This window comes from Sinohyriopsis cumingii, chromosome 13 (assembly GCF_028554795.1).
Source record: "Sinohyriopsis cumingii isolate HCF-2022 chromosome 13, ASM2855479v2, whole genome shotgun sequence".
Taxonomy (NCBI): domain Eukaryota; kingdom Metazoa; phylum Mollusca; class Bivalvia; order Unionida; family Unionidae; genus Sinohyriopsis; species Sinohyriopsis cumingii.
In genome coordinates, this window is record NC_142973.1 from 57726592 (window position 1) to 57746432 (window position 19841).

The window sequence follows — 19841 nt, forward strand, 5'->3', positions numbered from 1 at the left end:
CAGTGAAATTATTCAACAATCAAGAAGGGATGTTTGGACTTGATACTGGCGTTGCAACAATTTGAAGTCTATATCAATTCAGCTCCTTCGCCAATTATTGTGTTAAGTTATCACAAACCCTTTACTTTCATTGGCAAGATGAAAAACAAAAATCAGACATGTTACAGGAATACAATAATGAAATCAGTCACATCAAGGGAAAAGACAATTTAATAGCAGATGCACTTAATGTTATAATTGCAATAGTAGATTGTTTCATGTATACTTTGCATCGTTAATAAAATTTTATATTATGCAAACAAAGTTCAAATGTATATTTGATTAATAGTAAAAAGAAAGCCTTCTTGTATAAATCGTTCTTTTTCTTTATGAGGGGGAGTGTTATGTTTATTTAATTTGCATTGTTTGTTAGTTTGTTTAATTTGTTTTTAAAATTCATTATTACTGTAATGTAACATTGTATGTTGGACTTTAAACTTCGTCCAAAATCAAGTTTATTTTCCACTTGATCTCAATCGTTGATTTTTTATTATTATTCTATAAACAGCTAATACGTACCTAAATATTATCTATGTTTATGTGTTTAATATCATGGTCACTATTAACAGAAGTAAACATGTTTCTCTGGGTCTGGGTCTAGGTTATTGGAATTCCCCTACAATTTATCTGGTGTATCTTACATAGTCCAGGTTATATTTTATAATTTTAGCAACAGACTGCTCATTATAACATTGTGTTGTGGAAACATTGTATTTTTTCTACTAGGTAATGTATTTTTAGAAAATGTTAATTGTGACCTGAGGTCAAGTAGAAGATTATATAATCTGGCACTGGAACATTATTCATTCATACTCAAGATTTAGCAGAGTTAATCGGTATTATTATTATTATTGTGTTCAGTAGTTCATATGGGCTGGGATTTATTTCTTTAAATTGTTAAATTTAAGTGACTTTTCTCTGGAAATACTGAGTGCCCATTCTTGGACAGAAACATTCACTGCAATTATAGTGAATTAAAACCTAGAATCACATTACTGTGTTTCAACAAAAGAGTCTTGCTACAACAACACAATAAAGGCCATCACAGGTACAGCAACACCTTTGGTGTTGTACTTAATTTGGATTTCTACAAATGTTTATTCAGAACTTAAATTATTAAGAGTTGTGTCTGTAATTCAAGGAATATTTTGGGATTTAATTTCCAATACAGTAAGTTCTTCTTTTCTTGATTTTCACTTTGTATTCAAGGGAAATAAATTATTTAGTTTTACAAATCGTGTTGCTTGCCAAATGTGTTTGAAATTCCATGATCCTTTGGTAATGCTGCATACGTCAAAATGAGGAGGATATCAAGCAAGGGAAATAACTCTTGCAACAAACCTTACTAAAGTTATGTTGTGGAAACAAAAGTTGGAAGGACTGATTCTCAGGGTCATAACAACTGTAAGTGATGTCTTGGAATCCTGAAAATGGAATTCTTTCAGGCTTTCATAAATATTAATTAGCCATTACCAAATCTGACTGAAATCTAACAGACCTAAATCAAGATATACTACAGATACCAATGTCTGAAAAATAGATAATTAAGTTCAATAACTCCTATAAATGATGTCGTTGAACTCATTCTAAGTCTCATCAACATACATGTACTAACCAAATGAAAAATTGGCTTGAAATCTAATTGCTAACAAATCTGCCATCAAATGATAAGCTTCATTGCTGTTCTCTGATTATTCCTAACAAACTACAAAGACCCAGATCTGCAAGCACAATATGTGACAGCAGATCTGAGCATATACAGTTTGAAGTTGGTATCAACTAATCAACAGGTACATGTGTATTGCAACTACTTGTGATATGTATTGTAAATTTAAGGTCTTAAACTAAGTAACAGAAAAAAAGTGAAAACAAACCAGTTTTGTAAAATTCAATAAATAATTATTTCCCTAGCATACAAGCTGAGAATTTAAAAAGAGCATACAATATTGTGAATTACATTCCAAATATTCCTAAAAGTTGTATCACAAATCCAATAAGTAAATAATTCCAATTATGAATGTACTGATGCTCCAATAGTCTTAAATGTGCTAATGTGCCAACAGTTTTGATGTATAACAATGATATAATCCAAATGTCCTTGAATGAATTCACTAAAAATCCAAAATAGTTATTTAGTGCAAAAGTATCAATCAGAACCATATAATTCCAATGAATAATTTAAATAAATTCCTTTCAACTTATGATTGAATACAACTAAAATTGGTTCTTCTAAAAACTTTCGTTAAAAGAAGAATGAGTAATTCTGTTGATCACAACCTTCAAATATAAATCTAAAACACAAATAGAGGACCAAGATGAGGGTCAACAATTCATTTATAGAACAATCAAAGTTCTCAACAAGGTCAGGTTTCTTGCTAGCATTAGGAGACATGATAAACATCAAGTAGACTAGGGTTTCCAAGGGGAATACCAATGTCCTGAACTCAGTTCCAAGTAAACATGTTTACCTTCAAGTGATAATTGTCTTAAAATTAATCTACAATTATCATAGATATAAATTAGCTATATTGTATATTATTTACGAAATGGCATTTACAATTGTTATGTATATTTAATTTGCATTGTTTGTTAGTTAGATTTTTTCTAATATTTTTATTTCATTACATGGTATTATTGTTGTGGGGTTTAACGCCATTTTTCAGCACACGATGGGCTATGCAAGGCGGCCAGTATTAATGGTGGAGGAAGAACCCGAGGAAACCCCGGGAAGAACCACCGACCCACGAGAAGCTACTGGCAAGCTTTCTCACATACTCACGCTGGCCGAATCCAAGACGCGAACCCACGCAGCCAGAATTGAGATGGCAGTGATCCGTGACGGAGAGCGATTTAGACCACTCGGCCACTCAGGGCCCCCATTTAGTATTGTAATGTAACACTTAATGTTGGACTTGACCTTGTCCAAAACTGAGTTCATTTCTACTTGTCGTGAAATGACATTTTTTAAAACAACTAATACATAACTAGTTTTAGAATTTCCTTAGTGTATGTGACACAATCCAGGTTCTGGTTTTGATAATAATAAATAATATTTTTATTTTGTAAACATCAGGATCATTCTAGAAGGTTATTTTCCATTAGGTAATGATTTATTTCAGAAAATGTTAATTGTGACCCGAGGTCAAGTAGAGAACTATATAATCTTGGAACTGAGAGGATTTTTCATTCGTGCTTTAAGTTCTTGTACAATTAAGTTGTATCTGATGTTGTGTCCAGTATTATTTCAAGCTGGGATCCATTTTCTTCACATTATCGTATTCAAGTGATTATTTTCTCTGGAAATACAAAAGTGCTCTGATGCAACTCTTGGATATAGACATTCACCTGAATTTATAGTTAATTCAAACCTGGAATTACATTACTGTGATTCAACAAAAGACTAGTCATTGATAGGGATGCGGGCCCCTACGATAAGGCTGGGAAGCAGGCTAAGTGCAAGAATAATTAGTCTGACTTAATGCATTTATGCTTCCTGCGTTGCTCACCCTTATACGAATAGTGGAGAACAACGCAGGGTGCATACGAAGCTGGGAACCAGACTAGGAAATAATCTACATATACTTTTGTCTGGTTTAAGACAGAAACTGTAAAACACTATAGGCATAGCAAATACATTTTGTTCATATTGGCCAGGAAATATTTTCCCATATTAATCCAGAACTACAGATTAAGTACACAAATATTGAATAAAAGATCTCTATGAACATTATACAGTATCAAATCATTTTAAAAAAAAAAGAAAAAAATCACCTTCATTTATATTTTTCTAATATTGTGAGAAGTTTGTATAATGAATTTTCATGAACATTTTATGAATATAATGATATTGAAATTTAATATACATTTTTAAGAAATATCTTGGTGGTGCATAATTTATATTTATTTTAATTTTATTGTTTGTTTGTCAGCTTTATTTTTTTTTAAATTCTATTATATACTATTATAGAATAATCTTGTTCATGTGATTTGGAAAAAATTTCCATAAAATAGTTTGACCTTGACTGTTCATTTGTAAACACTTAAAGCTGACCTAGTTCCTGACCTTAATTCAAAATTAGTAACAGCCGCGTGAACAAGTTCTTTTTTAATATTTATATTTATTTTGGGAATAATAAGGGTGAGGTCGCGGTTGAATTGGATATGTGACTCTAGACTTTTAAATAGATTTTGTGAAGTAAACAACTTTTTATAATTTTATTCTTAGCGTAAAATGATTGGTTTTTGTCAGGGCCATATTGAGAATATGTGATGTAAACATCACGGGATTCTCATACGTGTACCTATTCTGCGTCTCAAAATTATTTTACAACCATAGTTTTATTTTAGAGAAATAATCTGAGTCTGGGCTTAAAAAACTTCATGTCAATTCGATTGTAGCCAGTTTTTAAATTATAGGTTAATTTTTTCAGATTATTTGGATTCTGAAAGATGAATTCATTTTCCTGACAATATTTGAGTGTTCATACAAAATTCTTGAACAAAGACATTTCTTAAAATTTTTACTCGGATTTCCAACACCGGTGTGTTATTTCTTGTGTTTCTACAAGGAACTGTAGACAACAACACTGTAGAGGATACAACATATGTCATCACTTTCCATCATGGATTCTAAGTTGGGACTCGAACTTGAATTCATTAGAACATTTCATTAGGACTTCTAAATTTTATTCTTGAATTATTGTTTGACTATTTTTGGATTTGATTCTTAAAAACGTAAGTTCTCTTTTTCTCATTTTTACAGCGATTCTTTCCAGGGAATAAAATTATTTGTTAATTTTTTCAAAGCTTGCTGTTTTCATTCTTTCTTTTGTTACTGTTTAGTTGAGCCTAAACACATAAGAATTGATAAATAAATGGTGTGTCCCGTAAAGGTTCATTCACAGCCTTTTTTGATGACATTACTACACAGATTTGCCCAGCGAAAGATCATTGCATTATGGGTAAATCAGGGGAGTTAACAGGCCAAGGGACATAACTGTTATAGAACAGGCCTATAGCCTAGCATTTGCCGAAAATAGCATTAAATCGAAAAAAGCCTACCAATCCTTATATGGGTGTGAGCAAAAGAAAAGAAACTATATTTGTGCAGACAAAAACAAATGTAAAATAGGTTCAGACCCCACCCCTTACAGAAAAGCATAACAGTGTGTTTCCACTCCCATAGATAGATTTAAATATAATATCCCTTACTTATTTAAATGCTGAAATCGGTCTTTCCAGTTCTCAGCACGCTCTATCTTTCCAGACCTTTGATCTTTAAGTTTCATTCCATAGAAGTCCAGCATCATTTTGTACGCTTTAAGAACCCGTGCATATGCTGTCTTGTTCCCACAGATTGTCTGAAATCAATTCCAGTATTCTTTATTTCTTACATATCTATTTAACTGTATATCTTGGATATGGCATTTAATAATATTTTGATCTTTCCAATAATCCCTATCCATATATTTTCTTAGAAGCCTTTAATCAAACTGTGCAAATTGCTACTTGCTTCGAATCATTTTCTAGCTACAAATATGCAAAAATTTTTAAATGCACATGATATTAAATAGCCATCTCGTAGGGCACGGCTGACAACAGGTCTTAATAACATAGAACTTTGGTCATGGTATGTGGTCTTGAAATAAATTTACTGTAAAGAAACCAAATTTTCTTACTTAGACTTGCCATGAGATCATTGTATCATTTAAATGCATCAAGATGATGGTACTGTGTTTCCAATCTCAATTCTTGCATTAATCATTGGTCCTGCTTTATCAGGAAAAACAACTGTTGCTGAATATGATTTTACGATGGTTAACATGGGATCACTTGTATTTGATCATGCCATCGGCCGATGATCAACCATGCTATAAGGTATGGAAAGATTTTCAAAAAGAGTTGAGTAACAAATGATCACTGAGAAGTGATAGTTATGCTAAGATGACTTTGTTGATCACAGGACGAAGAGCTTCCATCGATTTCTTTTCCACCATTGACGAAACCCCTACCACTGACAATTTGGATGCACATAAAAATAATCGTGTGGTGTACGATGATGTGATGTTTGAAAATCAATTCAATAATGCATACATATTTTGGCACAAAAAACATGGGCGTCATCTATTAAACTCTAAGATATGTCTATGTACCAAAAGTGATTTATGGCAACTGTAACATGCTGATATTTTGTGGCATTGATACGCATGGCCTCAGAAACATTCACTGGATTGATGTGCCGCCGACCACATCTGGGATGAATTTCTTGACATGTTTGTATGGATTACCTCAGACTCATATAGTTTTCTCATGATTGATTTGACCGGAACTTGCAGTCAAGGAGATAAATATTGAGTAGGTTTGGATATGTCAATTTAACAATAAAAAACGCAATCATATAAAAATGAACGACAGTAATGCCACAGAAGAGTATGAAAAGCGATGCTTTGAAGCTGCTGAGCAATAACTAGAATTGCTTCAAAATGTGATAGAAGGCCGCAAAAAAGTCAAAGAAATGTTGCAGTCAAGACAGAATGCACGAGAAGATCTCACAGCAGGGTTTGAAGATACATTTACGCCATTGATTAAAGAAAAAGAAATTGCCGAGGCCACCGAAACCAATGGTACAAGAAGTGGCATCACTCACGGGATATCCAGAAAGCCACAAGAGCAACTGCACAGACAATTGCTTGTTTACTCGAGATAACTGAGGATCTTAAACAAGAGCTTGCTGACATTGGAGAAACCTCTGAGGCACTAGCCAAACACGCCGGTTAGCTTGATGAAGATGTTTGAGAGATACTTACCAGAATACCAGACGTGCCACCAGAGGCGTAGCTAGAGGGGGGCAGGGGGGTACATACGTTCCCGGGCGCCAAGGTACAGGGGCGCCAAAATGAGGCTTACAACGTTACATTATAATAAGTAAACAAGGGTAATATTCAAAAATGTGATTAAACGGGGAGGGGGCTGAGGCGCCAATTTTATAGTTCGTCCCCGGGCGCAAAATATCGTAGCTACGCCTCTGCGTGCCACCTGAATACAAGTCAGAGTTGAAAACACCACCTCAGTTCTTTAAGGACAAAGCTCACCAGAAGATCTTTAGAAGTCCTATATATTAAGCTCAAGAGATCTCCTACAGGGTTAGAATACATGATAAAAGTACCATAAGAAACAAATCCTAAACACATGGATATGGAATGGTCTATAAGGGTATTTAGGTAGTTTAGTGGAAAGCAGCAAACTGCCATTGATCTGTGGAACCTAGAAGTACATAATGCATATAATGATGGAGATACTGAAAGAGTTGATAGGTTCTGGTGAGAATATTGGGCAAGGTAATACCTCAATCAGTGATGCAAATACGGCAATCTCCTGAGTTTGAATATGTAACAAATAAGATAGTGTTTGTATGGGCAACAATGCACCTGAAGTCATAAATGAAGCCACATCAATTTGTCAGCAGTTGCTCACTAATGATCTTATGGGCAAAGACACATATCGATTATTGTGCATTGATTATTGAAGATATTCATGATGTATACAACAACAATGATGAGTTCTGAAATGATTGAGACAGTGCGTGTGCTGCACTAAATCTACGTAAATACAGTCCATAGCATGACCTTGATGATTCATCTCATCCAAGAAATGACCACTTCGGTGGTCTAAGTGGTTAGAGTGTCCACATCGGATGTGGGAGGTCGCAGGTTCTAACCCGGCAGAGTCATACCAAAGACTTACAAAAATAGTATTAGCAGTAGCCTCATTCGACGCTCAGCATTAAAAAGTTAGTACTAGGACTGGTTGGCCTCATGTCAGGGTAATGTAACTCAGTAGGACATTATGCTACATGTCTGCGGTATCATGCCCAAGTGCTAGAAATCACTATGAACTGCCACATTGCAAACATCATAGCGACATGACTGAAAAATTGTGAAAGCTATATAAAAAATCCAAACCAAACACTCACCCCCTCCAAAAACACAATTGAGTGTGACGTTTTCTGCATCTGTAACTGCCGTGTAATCAAGCAGTCTTAATAAGGTCAGTAAATTGTGGTCGGTAGCAACGGAGGATAAATTAATCAGTAGGGTTGAGTTTGAGATTGTATAGGCAGAAATGGAAAATCACAGACTATTACAAGCACAAATATGAAACAGTGCACGACTGTTGCAGATTTACATATAATAAAAGCCAAGTTTAAAAAAAATATTCATGCAGAGAACTGGCTATCGATCAAAGCACATTAGTTGGCAGTGTTTGTATTGATTGTTACATGGGCTTGCGTGTTTGATTACAACACACTGTCATTGCAAGCAGATTAGTATGGACACATAAAAGAGAGGAAATATTTTCTTTTCATGGTGTGTTATATTGCACTTATTCTCTTGTTTCAATGACAAACATAAAACATATTTAAATTTGTTTTTATATAATTAAGTTTTCATTCAAGGATCCACTGAATACTGTAGGAGAAGGAATCTATATATGGAACTATCCAAAGTCAGGTACAGTAAAGTTATTGATTGCGTTGGACAATTAGTGCAAATGATATACTATGACCTTTATGGAGTGGGCATTTTTGTCCATTGCTTAAATTTAAATATATCAAGTATTTTCAAAATATTTAAATTACAGCATTGTAAATTCCATCACTAAGCTAGTTTTAGCTTCTAATATTGTGTGAATTAAATTTTACTACTAAAGTAAATAGAAGTGACAATACGTTTTACTGAAAGGTTGGTACTGAAAATGACCAGCTGAAAAAGAATAAAGCATAACATATACCAACAACTGCAGAGATTATTCTTTTAGGAAGAAGCTTGATTAATGTGTCATGTTTATTTAATTTCCACTGTTTAATAGCCTCTTATTTTTTATTTCATTATATGTAATGGATAATAGTATTTTGGACTTGACCTTGTCCACAATCAAGTTCATTTTCTACCTGACCTTAATCATTGATTTTTGTTATATAAACATCATATTGTGTATCTCAATAAAGAAAGACAAAAAATCATATTTCAGTGTGATCTAATACATTTAAATATTTATATAGTAGAACCATAACATACTAATATTGCAATAAACCTGTTTAAACAAAAATATGCATAAAATATGAACAGCAGAATGCAGGATACATTTAAAACAGATCAAGAAAAGATATAAAAAATAGAAAAAATACTAGGACAATGTTAACCATCCAAAAGAATCGATGTAGCCAGATAGAGAAAATCAAGGCTCTGTAGTCAATCAACTTATTTATTTAAATGAATGATTGCTAGACCATGTTCTAATCTTTTGATTGTGCATAGACTGGTAGTGAAAACTTACTCAGATATACATAAAATCTATAAAAATCTCCAGGTGAATCTAACTCTAATAGAAAGATGACACATGATGCACCACGAGTAAAATGTTCATTTCTGTATTTTGGTTATTTATAACATAGATACTAAGAGCCAATATGAAATATTCTACTATTAATGCCAGGCTGTATAACGCAAGGGCGACGACTGTGTCTAACTCAAGGACCATGACTGATTTATCATGACTGTACATCTTGCATAGAATTTGACAATGCATGATAAATCAAAGAAAGATCACACTGGAAAATTATTTCTAGAAGTGTATTTATTCACAAGCTGTATCACAATCCTATTATTATTATTGTTATTATTATGTTAACTTTAACATGAGAATATTAAATGTGGATTTTAAAGTGCATGGATACTATAACACAAACATACAATCAATGACCGTAGCTCAGTGCACAAAACAATTAGAATAAGTATTTGATAACTGAAATTATATAAATAAAATAATATGCAATAAGGTGAACATTTGTTTAAACTGAAGGATCTTGTTTTTATACAAAGGTCATTTGAAAACAAAATGAATGTCAACTGAAGATATTCTGACCAGTGTTATTTAAGCTCAAAGACATTCTCATATAAAATGTTTTACTCATAACTGTGGAAATTGCACACAAATGCTTTTTATATGTAGTAGTTTTCTTTAACATGAGCAGGTCCCTTCTTAACATTCAAATCCCAAAAACAATAAAATTGACAAATAAATGAGATTTTACCTCTATTTCATGCAACTGTAGTTCCTGTGCATGCCTATTCTGTCCATCATCTCTGTTTGGAAATAGCCTGAAAACAGTACAAAAATAATCAGCAATATAAAAAGTCTATGACAGCCTGTGACCACTAACTTGGCTGATGATACCTGCCTAATGACCACAAGCAAGAGTCATAGACCACAGGCCAAAAAGCCTGGACCAGTATGATATGCTGCTGATTACAAATTGTTATGCATATCTATATTATGTGTAACTTTAGTTACAGTAACCTATAATTATTATACACTCATTTTTTTCCCCGTTAACTTTACATTGTCAGAATTGTGCAGTATTACCCGATACTGAACCTGCATGCCAATACACATATAGCATTCACGTGCATAAAGGAACTACTGTCTATTGTAAGTAAACAATGGACACAGACGCCAGCACTTTTGATTTGTAAACAAATGTACGCTCGCATAAGAGGCGCTTTACGTTGTGGTTGTTTAAATTTGTTTCTGAATGAACTAAAACAGATGTTTCGTGGACTGCCACATACCAGCTGCTTTGGCACATTCCGCGTTGTACAATGTTTCAGATTTAGGCTAGCTACAGTATACAACAGACGCAAGAAAAGGTCCTTACAAATAACATACAAGTGACAAGTCATATCCTGTCTTCTTTAGCTGGTGATAAGAATGGCAAACAATATACTTACAGTTTTACAGTCTGAATTTCCTCAAAATATACTTTCTTAGTTCTGCAAATCCGAATTACATGAGCCATGTCATAGTTTCTCAATCTTGATTACACATTTCGAAACTGTACTGTAATTTCGATGATAAGTGCAATTACATCCTCCTTACTGCACTCAAAGTGAAATAAGCATTAAATTCAATAGCGTCTTTTTGATAATTGCAACTGAAAGACTTCATATTTTTCCCACATTATGATTTCAAACATTCAATGACAGAAACAGAAACACATTTGCAGATGTCAACACGCTTCTCCCTAGCTTATTAAATTTCATGTATTTCATGTGGAATTGTCACATACAAATCCAGTCCACAATCACAAAATTTCGTAGAAACGAAAAAAAAAAAAAAAAAAAATCTATTCATTCCAGATCAAATAGAAAAGTTGTTGCAATGCACATTTATTCACAATATGACTCAAAATTTCAATTTTAACTAGACACGCCATTTTCTTTCGAAAGTTATTTCGAGCGCGCGACTAAGTTCAAGTTTATTTGGGCGGATTTATGTGCGCAGTAATAATGTTGATTTTGTGTAATGATGAATATGTGCTTGTGTATTTAGTTTGGAATACGACATACATTCATTTACGTTGTTTCTTGTAGTGTATTTTGTTTACATAATTAAGCCTTAGGTAGAATAAGAAAATGAGCATATAATAAAAAGGTTACTGCATTTGTATGGGAAAATATGAACTCGTTTTGTCGGATGGATATACTTCACTCCCAAGGTCGTGAAGTATTCCATCCGACAAAACGAGTTCTTATTTTCCCATACAAATGCAGCAACCTATAAATATTGTGTGTAACTTCTGGCATAATCCTTTATATTGCATTTGATCTAACAATTATGATCCTTAACATTAATAGTAATAATAAACTTGATCATGAGTTTGATGGGATTTCCCATTGGATGGGTCAGTAAGTTAGGTTCTTTTGCGACCTTTGGTAATGTGACAGAAGTCATGCATTGAGTAGAAAAAAATCTGCAATTTAGACCTGTACGGGAACATAGAGGTGTACAATTAATTCATTCTTATTTCCTATGTTCTTGTTTTAAAATCAGTCTGCAGATGTGTTGAATGTTGTGTTTAGATATAATTTGTCATGAAATATTTGTTTGATAATTCATTGGAAGTACAAAGCGCTCATTAGACTACATCATTTGTACAAACCTGAAAGACTTTTCTGCCAGGATGTTTTGTGCCAAGTTTGGTTGAGATTGTCTAGTGGACCTTTTTAAAGAAGCTTCAAACAGCAATTGTTGAGGTACTTTTACATGTTTTTCTGTTGTAATGGGAGCCATACTATTGTGTAGACTGGCATTATTTTCAAAAGCTGACAAGGTCTTCATGCCAGGATATATCAATTTGATCATAATCTGTTCAGAGACTTTGGTGGAAAAATCATTTCAATATATGTAGTTCCAATAAAGGACTCTCTTTTTGATGGCATTTAAAGGTTTCCTTTTTAGTTGTTGTTGTAGGGTTTAACGCCATTTTTCAGCACACGATAGGCTATACATGGCGGCCAGTATTAATGGTGGAGGAAGAACCCGGGAAATCCCAGGAAAGAACCACCGAACCTCGAGAAGCTACTGGCAAGCTTTCTCACATACCCACTTCCTTTTCAGTAATGGTGGCTATGTGCCACTTAGGATTCACACTAATCTTTTAATTTGTATACCTCATGAAAACAGGGTGTGTATGCCTCTGATACATTATTATTAAAAGCATTTTACCAACTGGTTTGCCCATTGCTGTATTAACTGCTGCTATCACTGGTCAATTAAATATCATCAGTGATAAGTTTCCCTAATATCAGCAACTTATATTTTTCTTGCACAATATCATACAATGACCTTTCATGCTTCTTGTTAAATGTTTTGCCATGTTATTGTTGTTTTAGTTCCAACATAATTACTAACTCAAATAATTCATTAAGATGATCTGGATAAATATTTGTAAAATCATATAACATGGTTCATGACTCTTTAGAGTAACAGTATGATGTATTTGGATGAAATAATGATTTAATCTTAACTGTGACATTACAAACACACCATTGATTGGGCAATTTAAGTTTTGAATTAACTATAGTTCATTACTGTAAGTTCCTTTCACAGTTTTAATTTACTACTTTAATAACAAAATTGTTTTTTCTCCAAAGTTTTACAAAACGTGTTGGTTTTGCTTCTTTCTGTTACTTAAGTTTGTGACCGTAGAGTTGTAACAGTACACAATTACTAAGTCAACAAAAATATACTAGTCATGGTAAATCGTGATGATTTAAATGATCCCCTTGGAGTGCCAATTGACATTCTATAAGATCATATGTTGTTTAAGATGAAACAATAATTATGCGTGAATCGTACCTATAATTGACACTGAACTTTATTATCAGACTTTACTTTCATTTTTGTGTGCAACCTGACCTGAGTTCAAAATTTTCTCAATTATAAAGAAAAAGATTATTTTCCACAAGTGACGCAAACCTGAATTGTTCTGATGAGAATGAGACCCACTAACTGAAATGCCACTGAGAACTAATTAAACACAAGAAAGAGCACAGATAAACGTAACAGTGTTAGAGAAAAACAATATGATGTGCCCTGCACTATTTATTAATGTTAAAAACAAAGTCATTTAAAAGTACCGCTCCATCACTGTTATTTTCAACAACATGCATATCTTATTTTATCACACATTTATCTTGGTATGGTAAATGCATACATGGTCCGATATGTTTATATTGGAATGGTAATTTTCTGTTCTGCAAATTACTGATTATGACTTCCAACAACAATAATTTAAGATATTTTTCACAATGACAGTAGCTGTCTCTTGTACAAGACAGGAAATATTTGATTCTACGTTTAGATGATAGGCACGACAAAAATATTAAACATCTTGCTGAAGATAAAAATAATAGGCACCCAATAATAGTCCATTTCTTGCTTGTAAATAAAAAATGCTTGAGAATAATAGACACCCCAGAATGCTCCATTTCTGACTTATTCTCCTTGTCTTATACAACCGACTGTGTATATTGCAGCTCTCTACCTTATATTAATAAATGGGCTTGCATGCTTTATTGATCTTTGGTACAAGAAGTAGTTGTTTGTACATATTGATCGATTTGCGAGCTCACCGAGGCTCTTCGTAGTAACTTGTCTGTTAGGGCTAATGCAAGTTACAATCACAGACACACATATATGCAAAAATACTGAGTGGAATAAAATCAAGGGGTATACTGAACGGGTCTAGGGAACAGGAACTGCATTTGACGGTATTAATCATGATCCACCATTATGATACTACAAAGTGAAAATAAATTATGGGACAATTAACTGGATTACTTTAGTCAGCAGACTGGATTGAAATTGACCAGACATGTCTATTTTTGTTATTGTAGCTGGAAATTCAAATCAATCTTTTATTTTATGAATACCTATAATCAACTTGTTCCAGAACAATATGACCTAATCTGGCTGTTTTTCATCACTATTAATAAGAGCGCAATCTTGGTCCCCACCCCTCACAAATACAGGTTTACGTGCAACTGATGTACTTGCCTCTAATTGTCTCTTTTAATTCAGCAAAGGACTTAATTTAATATAATATATACTGGACCTGGCAACAGGTTGCCTAGGTGTTGAATACTTTTCATTCCAGATTTTCTATATATGTTTAAAAGGTAATAATGGAACAGTAATCAAAATAAGGTACAAATTGTTCAACTGTAAAAAGTAATTGTTGATTATGGCATTTATACTGAGTTTCCTTATTAATTCCATGACAGAGTGTCATCAACTGTGACTCTTAGAAGTTTTTCATGAGTGGCACGTTCAAGCTAAAGAGTGTCATCAACTGTATTAAATCTGAACATGCATACGTTCCTTATTTCAGTAAAATAATGTGATAGAGCAGGTCAAATGATTTTCTGAAATCTAACCACAAAAAAAAAGAAAAAAAAAAAGACACCAATAAGACTGACTATTTTATTATCCAGGAAAAACCTGTTAAGAGTGATCTCTGCTATCAGCAGCCACCTGTAATTTACAACCACAATCATAATGCACAGATCAATTTTGTTATATAAATAATAAATGCAGTCATGAGCGACCACCTTCTGAGTGCAACGTTGATATCCTGGTAAATATGCAGTTAGACACAGCTATGAATGATTGCATGACAAAAACGTGGATAAGCATCGCCGACCTTTATTTAATCATTTGTTACAGTAGCAATGACTACTTCTACTGTTCTAAATAATAGGCAAACAAAGACTGCTCACCAATTTCAGGAATTTTATAGGCCATGCATTTAGTGTCATATATTGTAGATTGTACACCAGACTAAAATACATACAGTTCATTCTGTAATTATCAACATCCATGTAGTGTAAGCCTTAATCTAAGTAGTTTTTCACTATCACTTGACAGCAAAAGTAATCAGATATTCCAAACTGGATTATAACGAATATACACTGACAGCTGGTTTATGTTATACGTTCACATGGGTTTATGTTCCATGGGAAACATACTCTCAGGGCAGTCTTTATTCCCCTTCCTAGCTGTATTGATGTGTTGTATTTAATAAATAGTACAGAACACGTTCTGCAGTTATTCCGCAATAACAAATGACATTAAAATCCAGTGTCACGAGAACAAAAACAGACACCATGTCCTTTATTTAGTAATTTGTAACAACAACCAAATACTCTACAGATCAAGAACAAAACAAATAAAGGAGTCTGTATATCGGTTTGGACATTATTCCAGTCAAGCATATAATGACATTTGTCATGTACTGTAAACCAGGCTAATGTACATGTCGTAAATTGCCACTTACAAGTACGTTAATCCACTTTGCCCGGGGGTCAATGAGGTCTTTGTCTCTTAAACCAGCAAGCGAGAATCGTTTATCAAATCCAACGGATAGTGTTAAAAGCCTGCGTTGTTTGTTGCTTTTTTCCCTATATTACAATGATTACACCCACACACCATCATCTATTCCATTTACACCCTTTTTTATAGAGTTAATCCCGTTATGTCATCTGTGAATTGAACCGATGACTTTTGTCCCTGAATAAATGATTCTTTTTCTGTATGAGATAAAAAGTTTTTTTTTATAATTTCATTAATGGTAGGCATACAAAGTATATGTATAGATTTTTCATATTTCCCCAAAGACTAGTCAAAACCATCCTTACAATTCAATATTACAACTAAGCACTGATAATGTTACACCTTAAGGACCTTAATAACAATGGCAGAACCTCCAATTAAAAAGAGACAAGATTTAATACTTGAGAAAATAATTATTATAATTAAAAAAGAGAAAAAGGAGACTACTCGCAAAATAGTGGTTTCAATATTGGAAAAACAAATCTAGAGGGTCATAAAGGAGAAAGAGTAAATTATAAATAATTTAATATGCCAATACATTTACATGTGACCGTCATATATAAATGTGATTCATGTTGAATGATAGAAGTATATCCCCATTGTTTAATTATAGAAGTACTTGAAATAAAGTCATTATTATTATTAATATTGTTATTATTATTATTAATTGGTCTTTATGTACAACCCATTATGAGAGTGGTCTTGTAAGACAGGTTTCACAGTACAGCACCAAGTTCAATTTCTCACAAAATAAATAGTTCTTATGCTAATATATTTTCTTATATTGCTTTTATACAGATATGTCTTCAAACTGATTGAGTTATAATGGAAAAATCTAAGTAAGAACGAATACCTACCTGTCAACTTATATTCTTTCTTATGTTACGTGTTTTGGCTCGAATAAACAGTAACAAAAGTAAAAGCGAAAACAACAAGCTTTGAACAAATATAATAATTTATTTCCCTGGAAAATTCTGTAAAAATAAAAAAATATGAACGTATGGTTTATAGAATCAAATCCAAAAATAATCCAAGAATAACCCACGAATAAAATTTTTGAAGTAACAATAAAATAATGTTCTAATGATTTCAAGTTCCAGTCCCGACAAAGAATCAAAGACGAAAGACGATGACGTATGATGCAATCTGTAGTGTTGAAGTCTACTGTTCCTTGTTGAAACAAGAAATATCACTCCGGTTTTGGAAATCAGAATACATTTTTATAAAAACTGTCTTTATTCAGAAATTTCACATGACCACACGGATTTTCCAGTGAAAAAAGAATTTATCCTTTTCAATCCAAGTAATTTGAAATAACTCCAAACAGCACAACATACAACTTCCAGTGTAAGAGCCCAACTACCGAGAATATCTCTCCAAAACCAAGGTTATATCATATTCTAAAACGCATAATGGAGTCACGTGATCATGTTCCAGAACCTCGTCGAATATACTTACTTGTTAAAATACGTATACCCCCACTGTGGCCCTGACGAAAACTGATAATTTTACTCTAAAAAAATAAAATTAGAAAGATAATGTTTACATCTTAAACACGTAGTCCCATCATGACCTCGACAACAACCAAGGAGCTGAACTAAGGTAAACTTCAAAATGTTGTAATGCCATTATCAAAGCCAAACATTCCTTCTCGATTGTTGAATAATTTCTTTTGTGCTTATTTAATTTCTTAGAAAAATAACATACTGGATGATCAAAACCATTTTCATCTTCTTGAATCAAAATTGTTCCAACCCCAAGATAACTTTTATCAACAGACAATTTAAAAGATTGGGTGAAATTTGGAGCTGTAAGAACTTGTCAAAAGCCTCCTGATATTTTTCAGTATAAAGGAACTTTTTTTTCTTTCTCAATAAATTTGTCAGGGGTTCAGCAATACCAGAAAAATTGGAACAAAATGTTCGATACTATCCGGCCATACCTGAAAATCACATCAGGTGCTTTTTATTAACAGGCACAGGAAATTCAGAGATAGCCTTGACCTTAGCATCTATCGGTTTACCTTGTCCATGTCCCACAATGTGTCCTAGAAAAGTTACACTAGCATAGTATAACTCACTTTTAGATAAATCGATTGTCGAAGAATTTTTAAATTGCTGCTAAATGTTCTTTCCATGTGTCGTTGTAGATGATAACATCATCGATGTAAGCATGTCTTGAGCAGAGTTAATCATATTAATGAGATGTTGAAAAGTACTTGGCGACCCTTTCATCCCAAACGGCATTACTTTATATTGGTGAAGTCCATCTGATGTCAAGAATGCAGAAAATCCCGTTGCTCTTTCCGTTAGTAGAATTTGTCAAAATCCCTTCATAAGGTCAAATTTGGTAACATACTTGGCATTCTCAATCTAATCAATACAGTCATCGATTCTTGGTAATGGGAATGAATTTGTTTATGTGACACTATTCACCTTCCTATAATCAGTACACATACGGAAGGTTTTATCTGGTTTTGGAACAAGTATGCACGGTGAACTCCAGTCACTTTTACTGGGCTCTATACAATCATTCTCCAGCAAATACTGATTTTCTTTTTTTAAGTATTACTGTTTGAAAGGGTTCACCCTGTACGGGTGATGCTTCACACGTTTGGAATTCACAATTTCAACGCATCTGGAAATAAGTGCTCATATTCAAATAATCACTGATTAAGTTCATTTCTTCTTTGGTCTTGCAAAAGTGGATGTTTCTGGTCCAGATCTTTCATAATTTCTGAATTCCGAAGATTTGTCACTCCAATGTCAGTAGAATCGGATGATATTCCTTCACTTAAATCTTCAATGAGTGGGACCGGTACAACTAAATTTTAGGGGCCCCGAGTGACCAAGTGGTCTAAAGCGCTCTCCGTTACGGATCATTGCCATCTCACCTGTCTGCGTGGGTTCGAATCTAGGATTCGGCTAATGTGGGTATGCGAGAAAGCTTGCCAGTAGCTTCTCGTGGGTCGGTGGTTCTTCCTCCACCATTAATACTGGCCGAAATGCATAGCCTATCGTGTGATGAAAAATGGTGTTAAACCCCACAACAACTAAATTAAATGCATGCTTAACCTGACTATCTCTTTCAATATACTTTTTTTAGCATGTTTACGTGACAGTGTTGTGTTTGTTTACGCCTCCCAGAGTATTTATGATGTAAGTTAAATCATTTATTTTCCTGTCAACTGTGTAGGGACAATAATACTTTTGTGGTATGGCATTAGAGCCAGGACTATATCACCAGGCTGAAAGCTCCTTTCCTTCGAGTTTATATCATATGTTGACTTCATTTTGGATTGAGTAGAGTGCATATTTGCTCTTGCGACCTCACAAACCTTTGACAACTTATACTTAAAATTAGAAACATAATCAATAAGATTAACTTCAGAATCTTCATTCGAAAACACATGCAAGTCTGGAAGTCATAAAAACTGTGTTGACTATTTATATTTCTCTCGTTTTGTGCTTTTGTCACCTAAAGAAGAACTTTTGTGGTGAACAAACCATTTCTTGATACTACATTACAGTGGCGAGAGTTAGCAACTGAAAAAGGCGTGAGCTGTCCCTCTATTCCATTTTATTTGACCTTGATCCTTGACACGTTAAAAATTTTGGTGGCAGTGGTGGGATCGATAAAAGCCTCTACGATTCTTTATTTACTTCACATACAGTTGAAACAACAATGGAATCTTATGACTCAACATTAGCGATAATCGTAATCCAGGAACCACAACTCCCACCATTGCAGAGAGCCTCCGCCACACATACTATCCTAAATACAACACTTAGTAGTGAAAGTACAGTTTTGAATTAGTAATGGCGGAAAAGGGAAAAGGATAGTCAATACATTTCATCAGAGAGAAGTAATTGCTCAACTTTTAGAAATTATCCATCGCACGTGAAACATTTGCAATTGCCTGATGAAAGAGATGGTAATATTGCATTTTTACTAGCTCACCCAATGAAACAAGTGGCCATGTTATCGTTAGCAGACCCGAGGGCTCGTTCAACCATACAAGAAGCAGTTTGAATGAGTATAGACCAAGGTCAAGTGACCTCTATTAG

General features: G+C 33.7%; 1 protein-coding gene across 1 annotated transcript in view; it reads right to left on the bottom strand.

Moving 5' to 3' along the window:
- LOC149785639 (uncharacterized) overlaps nucleotides 1-19841 on the bottom strand; it is a 136180-nt gene that overhangs the window by 13855 nt on the left and 102484 nt on the right. The window contains exons 12-13 of the mRNA XM_089979916.1: nucleotides 10133-10199; nucleotides 5251-5399 (exon numbers count right to left, since the gene is read on the bottom strand). Coding sequence (XP_089836042.1) covers nucleotides 5251-5399; nucleotides 10133-10199 — 216 coding nt within the window. The remainder of the gene's footprint in view (nucleotides 1-5250; nucleotides 5400-10132; nucleotides 10200-19841) is intronic.